The sequence below is a fragment of the Pteropus vampyrus genome, unplaced genomic scaffold (assembly GCF_000151845.1).
Source record: "Pteropus vampyrus isolate Shadow unplaced genomic scaffold, Pvam_2.0 Scaffold142, whole genome shotgun sequence".
Taxonomy (NCBI): domain Eukaryota; kingdom Metazoa; phylum Chordata; class Mammalia; order Chiroptera; family Pteropodidae; genus Pteropus; species Pteropus vampyrus.
The window spans coordinates 1,897,031-1,906,049 of NW_011888923.1; the positions used below are offsets into that span (position 1 = coordinate 1,897,031).

Genomic DNA, 9,019 nt, shown 5'->3' on the forward strand with positions numbered 1-9,019 from the left:
ACGACAGGAGCCTGGCGGAGGAGAAGGGACTGCGCTGTCAGAACCCTGACTGCATGGACAAGAGGAGGGCAGCCAAGGTAGGGAGCTAGAGGGCCTGGGGGCTACTGGGAGCTGAGGGGACAGGGCTCTAACCGCCCTCTCTGTCCAGGCACTGGCGTCCACAGGGCCCTGGCAAGTGTGCAGCTGGCCCAGCCACAGTGCTGTCTGGGTTCAGAAGCCGGTAGGGCCACCGGGTGGCTGGTTTCAGAGGCAGCGTAGCTGCCCCTGACTCCAGAGTGGCAAAGTAGGGAGACCTCTGCAAAAGCAGGGGGCAGACGTACCCCAAAGCCCTTCCCTGTGCTGCAGTCCTGCAGCAGCCCCAAGGTGACAGGTGCTATGGCCTCATGTCATGGATGAGAAAGCTGAGACTTCACAAGAGAAGCTCCCCCTCCCCAAGGCTCCGTTCTAGTGCCAGCTGGCATCCTTCCTATGACACTCTTCAGACCTGGGCCTAGGTCAGGGATGCTTTGAGACTTTGGGACAGTGACTGTGGCCTTGGGGCTGACAAAGGGAAGAAGGGGCAAACTGGTCCTGGAGTGCCAGGGCTCTGGAGCCGGTCACGAGGCAGAACGAGAGGGACAGTGAGCAATATTGACGCTACACTTCTGCCCGTGACGACGCCCTGGGCCTCATGCCACGCGCTTTCTTTGCCTCGTGCACTGCTTGTGGGGGCTCTTCTGGGAAGGCAGCGTCGTCCCCTCTTTCTGATGAAGATACCAAGGTTCAGAAAGGTCCTGTGACTTGGCTGAGGCCCCACAGCTCAGGAGAGACCGAGCCAGGCTTTGAACCCATGTTCAGATTCTCGCAGTACACATCTGAGTGACAGTAGTAAAAACTGCCACAACTTCCTGTGTCAGGTTCAGGCTCTGAGGATTCGGTGTCTCCTCTTGCTGGCCTTCTGAGATCCGTCCTGTCATTCCCATTTACATATGGAGAAACTGAGGCTCAGAGAGGCAGTGGCTCACCCAGGGACACGTTGCTGGGATGTGGCAGAGCTGGGATTTGAACCCAGAGCCCAGACTGTGTCATGCCAGAGCCTGTGCTCCTAACCACTGTGTAGCACAGCTCTGCCAGCTGCAGGAAATTAAAAATGCCACCCTCCCACCGCCAGCTCCCCCTACCACCCTCCTCTGCCCAGACACATGCACACGTTCTCCACAGGAAGGCCACAGTTACAGGGAACATGGGGGACTGTTCTGGGAGTGGGCAGAGGAGGGGGAGGCTTCAGGTTGCCGTGGTCACCAGGCAAGGGGGTGGCTGTGATTCAGACACAATCTGCTGGCACGGGTGGTGCCTGGCATTGGGGCTCTGGTGTTGGCTGGTTGCCTGTCCCCCAGATGGGGGCTCCTGGCAACAAACTGGCCTTATTACCCCTACTACACAACCTGCCAGGGGTCTGCAAAGCCTTGGGGCCTCTGCCTGACCCTGAGGGGTGACAAGGTGGGGCCCAGCCACACTGTCCCAGTCCCTCCTGTGGGTGGGGCGGGTCCCCTAGCTGCTGCAGGGGCAGGAGGGCCTGGAATGTGCAGAGGTGAGGACTATCAGATGAGAGCTGGTTTCAGAGCAAATGCGGGGCCTCTGCAGCCCCCAGGTCCTGGCTCCAGCCCTGGCCTGCCCGGAACTCAGCGTGGCTGACACTGGCATCAGCAGCCAGAGGGTTGCTCAGCCTGCAGGGGGAGAGCCCACGCCCTCCCACTGGTGGGACCCACTTTGGGACAAATGGCACAGACTCACTCAGGGACGAGGTGATCAGAGGGACAGGGGCTAGTCGGGGAGGACATCCTGGAGGAGGTGCCCTCTGGTGGACGTGAACACATGACTAGGCAGAGCAGAAGGCAAGGGTGGTGCAGGAAGGGGGACCCGCCAGAGGCAGGAGTGTGGAGGCAGGTCTTCCCAAGGGATGAACTGGCTGGAGGCGGGGGTGACAGGAGGTGCATTACACCCAGGTTTGGTGAGAAAGAGGGTCCAAGATCATCTGTATTGATGACGATGATGATAACCACCAGTGAGTGAACACGTTTACATGCCTGGCAGGGCGTTAGGCCCTCGCCAGGCCCTCGCCGAACCGTCTGGAGAGCCTCAGGAGGAAAGCATTATTATGCCCACATGCCGTGTCAGGAAACTGAGGCTCAGAGAGGGGAGAGCTTGCCCACATCGCACAGCGTGACTGGCGGAACGTGGCCTGGAGCGAGACCAGGAGCCTCGAGCTTACTCTCCTCCCCAGCTGTTCTAGGAACAGCTCGCTATCAGGATGTGTTAGCTTTTCAGAGACAGTGTCATTCATTCATTCATTCATTCACCAAATTAGCTCTAAGTCTCTGCTGGGGCAGGCCCAGTTCTGGACCCTGGAGATGTCCAGGAAACAAAGGCTCTGCCCATCTGGAGTTGACAGCCTCACCGCACTGGGAGGAGGGAAGTGAGGACTGGGCTTTGCCAAACTGGCGCCTAGGCTGTCCTGGGCAGGGCCATCTTTCAACAGGGCTGGACCCTTCCGCTTCTGGGCCCACCCTTGAGGTTTTGTTTGAACCTGTCCTGGGTGCTGGGGCTTCTGAGATGAATCAGCCACCCCACCCCTACCTCCTGCCATGGAGTTCATTCTGGGGGTAGGAGGTTATCAGGATGGGCTTCCTGGAGGAGGCTGCTGGCATCCTGAGGAAAGAGGAAGTACTGAGATGCAGGAAAGCTGAGTGAGCAGGGAGGGATGTTGGAGCTGTAAGGAGCAGGCAGGGCCTGGGGATGGGGAGAGAGAGGCAAAGCTAGCTGAGGAGCACCCTGATGTCAGGTGAAGAATCTGAGCTGTCTGCCTCAGAGACCCCATGACAAAGATGTGTAAAGTAGCCCACACCTGTCCAGCTGCACGACCTTAGGCAAGTCACTGCACCTCTCTGAGCCTCAGTTTCCAGGTGAAGCTTCTGGAGTTGTGATGAGGATCATAAGAGGGCTTGTATGTGAAGCACGTGGCACAGTGTGGCGCGCTGTCAGTGTTCAAGACAACGCTAGCTGTGGTCACGTGCTCATCCATCATGGAGAGGGAGAGAAACTTCCAGGCTTCGGGCGCATCCTCCTTTCCCTTCCTGAGGTCTGAGAGTGCCCAGTGCCCAGGTTCCATCCCAGACCCCGGCCCACCCCCCCAGCGGACACATGTTTATGGCACATCGGTCCTGTTCCCCAGGCACGTGGAGTTCTCAGTCTCGGGGGACGGCCCCTCTGTCAAGGGAACCACCGGCCGGCCCGTGTCAGGGCGCCCTTGAGCTGGGCGCTCTGGTCAGTCCGTTCAGGGCACCCTAGGTCACACGGGGACACTGCACTACCACATTTGAGGGGACAGAAGACTCGGGGGTGTTTAGCCTGGAGGTGGGCCTCGCAGGTAATGATTCTAGTAGCCATCGTTCCTCAGCACCTGCTGTGTGCCTGGCCCTCACAGGGACCTCAGCCTGCTCCTCACTCCCCCGCTTTGCCGCAGGGCCCACCCGATCTCCATTTTAGAGACAGGACACAGAGAAGCAGGGAGGCGAAATGACTTGCTGAGGCGAGTCAGACCTGGTCTGGCTGTCCTCAGGCCTCCCATTTCTAAGGGAGGGGTGGTGAGTTTTTCCGCATGGCTCCCAGGGGCCCTGGCAGAGAGGTGAGTTTGGGTTCAGTACAGGCAGGAGCTGCAGCTGCTCCCCGATGTTTAGGTAGTGAGCACCTCCTGCCGAGGGGTATTCAAGCAGAGAGCGGAGGTTGGATTTGCTGACTTCAGAGTTCCCTTCCAGCTCAACAATGGGCTGTGAGGTGGCAGGGATGAGGGTGTGTGTGTGTGTGTGTGTGTGTGTGTGTCTAGGGGCGGGGTGGCCAGATAAAGACCAGTGGACACGGGGCAGAGGAAGGGGTGGATCTGAGACCCCCGTGGAGGAAGAATGGGCAGGATGTGGTGAATAATGGGAGAGGGAGTCATCTATTCTCTTGGGCAATGCTCTGGGGATAAGAGGCAGGAGGTCGGGGTGGGGAGGGCCCTTGAGAATGGCCAGATTTTGGGGATCTCTGGAGGTAACTGGGCCTTTTCGATGCTAGTCAGCTGTAGACAGGTGGCAGTCCAGTCTGCAGCTGGAGAAAGGCGCAGGGCCAGAGAGGACATGCAAGCGGAACTCTGGGCTTTGGCCAAGTAATTGCGGGGTGGGGGCAGGGGCAGGTGAAGGCCTGGGGCAGAGACGAGTTCTCACCAGTGGGGTGAGGTGTCCTGGTGTGGACCCAGCCCCCAGGAGGGTAGCACCTGGCAGGAGGGGGCTCCACCTCCTGGAAACCCCTGTCTGAGGAAGGTGGTCTCCAATTGGGAAAATGCAGGTGGGCCTGAACTGAGGCCTCTGGGTCTCTGGCCCAGGATCTGCCCTAAGGTAGAGGTCACCACACCCACCTCTCGGGAAGGGGGGAGGTGTGCTTGGCGCATGGTTGCCTACTTCCGCAGTGGGATCCCTGTACCCCCATAAGTCCCTGCACCCGCAGTTCCTAGCACAGACTGAGTTGTTCTAAACTCCCACTGCTGGGAGAGGGAATCTGGAAACCACCAAAGGGGGGAATGGCCCCCTTTTTCAGCCATGTCATACATGAGCCAGGAAAAAAGAAGGGGACACAGAGGCAGGCAGGCCGGTTTCTCAGGCGCCGTGGAGGCGCAGTTCAGAATCCAACCATTTATAGAGGAGCGGAAGCGAGCCTGGCTTGGGGCGATTCCCAGGGCGGTCTCGGCCTGCAGGTCCCTTCGCCTGGACCCCCTGCCGGGGGGCCTCGGCCAAGACCTGGGAGCCCCTGTTTTCAAGCCCAGGTTAACGACTAAGGACTTTGACCTTTCCGGAGATCTGTGAACGGCCGCCCCCTCGGGGACAATGATTACTGCCTTCCCCCTGTCCCTGCAGCCCAGACCCTAGATTACCCGCGAGCGCCGTCTGGGCTCCCTGCCATCCCCAGGACTGCGGGATTGGCCGCAGGGCCCTTTTCTGAATCCCAGCGCTCCCCTATCCCGGCCGGGCGCGCGGATGGTACGTCCCGGCCCGCCCAGGTGGTAGCGCCCGCGCCAGCCTACCGTAATTCCCCTACGCCCGGCGCCCCAACCCAGCGCGGACCGACTGAGCCCGCCCCGCGGCTCCGGTCCCCCTCGCCCTGCGCGCCCCGCCGGGGCTTTGGCAGCCTTGCCCCGAGCCCCAGCCACAGAGGAGGAAACCCATGTCCCTAGGTGAGTCTCACGGGGAAGCTGGGGTCCGGACAGGGCTGGGGTCCGGACGGGGTGGGTCCGGGCACCAAGACTTCCCCCAAATTAATGGACAGAACCAGACTGGAAAGTCCCACACAGCCCCAGGCCCGCGGGTGGGTATCGACGGGCGCCGCTGGCTCTACCTCCATTTACTTGAGTGTGGAATGGGCCGAAGCGCCCGCCCCCGCCCCCGCCCCAGTGACTCTAATGGGGAGTCGGCCCCCAGATATGGCTGTGAGGAGCCTATGGAACCTCAGCCCTGCTGTGAGGTTTGTTGCTGGGGGCGGGGGGGGGTGGCTTGGCTTAGGGTGATTAGGAGGAGGCTTCGGGGACCCTGCCCCATCTGGTCGAACGAGGGTCAGTATCGGGGACAGTCCTCTGGGAGGCCGGCAGGGGGCGCGAGAGTCTGTGCCTCAGGCAGCTGTGGCGGGGACAGAGGGACCCAGGATAGGCCCTGTCTGCCTTGATTAAAGGCGAGGAAAAGGAGGCCAGGAGGCCCTGGACCCTATAGATTCCCCAATAACCTTCCCCAGCTTGGGCGGGGAGGGGGGGTGGCTCTAGGTGGATTTTACTCTGCCCCTTGGCCAAGGTCCACAAATACATTAGGATCTCACAGGATCTGTAGATAGAAAATTCTAGAGACCTGGCCAGTGCCCTCTCTGCACAGGTGGGTAAGAGCAGGGGCAGGTGGGCCCCAGAAGCAGGTCTACTGCAGCCCAGGCACGTGTCCTCTCCCTCATTCCGTCCCAAGTAGCCTTCTATCTGGTGCTGGAGAAAGAAGTGCCAGGAGAAGGCACTGGCTGCGATGCTGTGGTCCTTAGCTCCAGGGTCAGGCGCATTTGTGCAGGGACAGGGCAGGAAGTGAAGTTCACGGACCACACACAGCCTCTCCCTGTCTCCCTAGCACTGAGTCCCAGCCAGACTGCTCCCTGAGGAGGAAGGGGCCTCTCTGGTTTCCCGGGCCTATGCAGTGGGCCTGGCCTGTGGACAGGTTCTCTATATTCTTGCCATCTGCCCAGCTCAGGGCAGGACTTTAGGGCAGGCTCTGCCTCCAGGTGGGCCCTGGAACCCAAAGGACAAGGAGTTAAGCCCCGGCCGAGGGGGAGGGAGGAGCTGGTAGGCCGTTGGGAACGAGGAGGACAGCCTGGCCGACCTGCCCACGCATGCAGCCTCCACCCCTGCATCTGCAAGGTGCCAGATGGGGCCTTGGGGCCCATAGGCTCCCAGGGGAACTTAGCCCAAGTGGGGAGCCCTTGGGCACGGGTGTCCCTTCAACTGGGGAGCCCCAACTCCTGACTCAAGACCCATCTGCTGTGGGCAGAGCATGGAGCGGGCCCCAGACCTCGCCCCAGACCCACGGTCTCTACTGGACAGGAAGTTCCCGCGCCCACCACAGACCAGGAGGAGGCCCCAACCATTGTGGGGTGGGGATGCCCACAGGCCTCCTCTTCTGGGGCTGCGGAGGTGGTGCTGGGGGCGGGGGTGAGAGGGGGACTCCTGCTGTGGATTCTCCATTATTCATCAGCGCCAGCATCTGGTTTCTGAGGATCAGTTTCAACAAGCCGGTCCTGACTCATGAGCCTAGAGCTGGGGCTGGGCTGAGGAGGGGCCCCCTCCCCAGGGAGTCAGGGGCTGGACCTCTGGGGCATGCTATAGCTCAGGCACTATTTCAGCTCTGTCCTGTAAAGAGGAGGTGAGAACTAGGAACTTTCGAGGGGCTCCTCCCTCTCCTGGCGCAGGGGCTGGGGCCTCCTTTCCTCACCAGCTCCACGGGCTCCTGGGGCAGCAGGGCCCTGGCGCTCTAAGGAGCACCCCTGCCCTGGCTGGAGGAGCATGACTCAGGGATGGCCAAGGCCTCGTCACTCAGGTGACTTCCAGTGACCAGCCGTGGCTCAGCCCTGGTGGTCTCCATTTGATGCGAGCTGGTTACCCCAGACCAGCTGGATCCCCCGAAGCTGGCTTTGGAATCTGCCCTGTCCCCAAGGGATGAACCTCAAGGCTGTGCTGCCCAAACCATCACTCAGCCAGTCTTCATGCACCCCATACCACCCTGTGCCTAAGACACAGGTAGTGGCCCAAAGCACAGGCATCTGCCTCCCCACTTACCCGCTGGTGACTTGAAGCAAGTCACTTAACCTTTCTAAGCCTCGGTTTCTTTGTTAAATGGGGATACTAAGAGTATCTCCTCCTTAGGATCTTAGAGAAGAGTGAACAAGATTTGCTGTCCCAAACTCCTGGCACAGGCCTGGCACTTGGGAGGGCTCAGCTGTCGGCCTATGGGATAGCCGCAGGGGCAGGGGGCCTGGCAAAACCACCAGGGTTTGAAGTGGAAACTGACCTGCCTGGGTCAGCAGGCCCAAGGTCATGGATGCCAAGAGGAAGAGAGAACCTGTGATCAGGCAGAGGGGAAGCCTTTCTCGACCGTTGACCCAGAAGGGACATTTTGGCTGAGACCTTCCCTACCCCAATGGGCTTTTCTGGCATGAAGACCCTTCATCTGCCTTCATTCATCCAGTCATCATCTAGTCTATCCCAAGCACCTACTGTGCGCCAGGACTGTTCTACGCTGAAGAGGCAGTATGGGCCAGACGGCCAAGGCCGGTGGCCTCTGGAGAGGGTATTCCAGCAGGAAAGTGATAATCCAGAAGTGAACAAAGACATCAGATAACTTCGGGTGGTGATACGTACTCAGGAGGAAAGAATTCAATTTAAGAGATTTGAGCGTTGGAGGTTGAGGGGCTATTTATTTTGGAAGGAGGGTGACGGCCTCCCTGCGAAGGTAGCGTTTAGGATGGGGCCCAGTGCCAGCTGTTGGAAGATCAGGGGCGTGCGGTGTTCCAGACAGAGAACACAGAGGTGCAGGCGCTGAGCTGGGTGAGTCGTAGGGAGAAAGGTCAGTATGAGGGATCCCGTGTGGGACCTGCCAGGGTGTGAGGTAGGAACCAGGCCACATTGGGATTTTATTCTAAGCCACTGGAGAATATTAAGGAGGAGGGGGAGGGTGTGACATGATGGGGTTTTAAATTTCAAAAGATCCGCCTGTGGAATGGACAGTGAATGACTCACGCTTTGGGAGTGGCCCCTAAGAAATGCCTGCCCCCCTCAGAACCGTCTCAGAGACTCTCCACCTTCTTCCCCAGTTGAACCAGATTGAGGGGGAGCTGTAAGGGGTGGGTGGGCTGATGACAGCATGTGCCCTCACTCCATAGACACTGAGGGGAGGCCATTCTGGAACCCCAGAGCCAGAAGTCGAGGTTCCATTCCTGACTCTGATGCCACTTTAGCCCCATCACTGCGAATGGGGACAGTAGTGCCCGCCCCCACCTGCCGGGAGTGAGTGTAAAAGCGCTTTGAGACCCTACAGTGGGTACCTCAGCACCGCACCCCATCTTGCGGGGGTGGGGCGCGGTCCTCTCTGTCCCGACGAGCGCCCCCTGGAGGTGGGGCACGCGGACGCACTCAGCTGGAGCAGCAGGACCTCGGGGAAAGCTGAGGTGGGCAGCGGGGTTTTCCTGACGGGTCTCGCCCCACTCCTGGGGGCCCCCAAACCGTCTCCACCGTTTCCTCCCAGCGCGCCCCCTCCCCCTGCCGGCTCCACCTGTAGTCACCGGGACCCTCCGCTCCTCTGCCCCCCGGCTCTGGCCTGGGCACTGGGGGGTCCCCAGGCTCAGGCCCCGAGGCCGGGTCTCGGGCTGTGGGGTGGCAGTCGATGACCCCCAGGACGACCTCTGAGCGCTGGATGTGTGGCCGGGCGGG

At 60.4% G+C, this 9,019-nt stretch overlaps 1 protein-coding gene across 4 annotated transcripts in view; it reads left to right on the plus strand.

Annotated features, from left to right (window-relative positions):
* Nucleotides 1–9,019, plus strand: part of PLEKHG5 (pleckstrin homology and RhoGEF domain containing G5) — a 25,111-nt gene continuing 16,092 nt past the window's right edge. For 2 of the 4 annotated variants that reach the window (XM_023535604.1, XM_023535603.1), the window contains exon 1: nt 1–77. In XM_023535604.1, the coding sequence (XP_023391372.1) occupies nt 54–77 (24 nt within the window). In that variant the 5' untranslated portion in view covers nt 1–53. Of the gene's footprint in view, nt 78–5,027; nt 5,246–8,735; nt 8,758–9,019 lie in introns of those variants that run through there. The other 2 variants (XM_011368470.2, XM_023535605.1) reach the window with 2 other exon arrangements.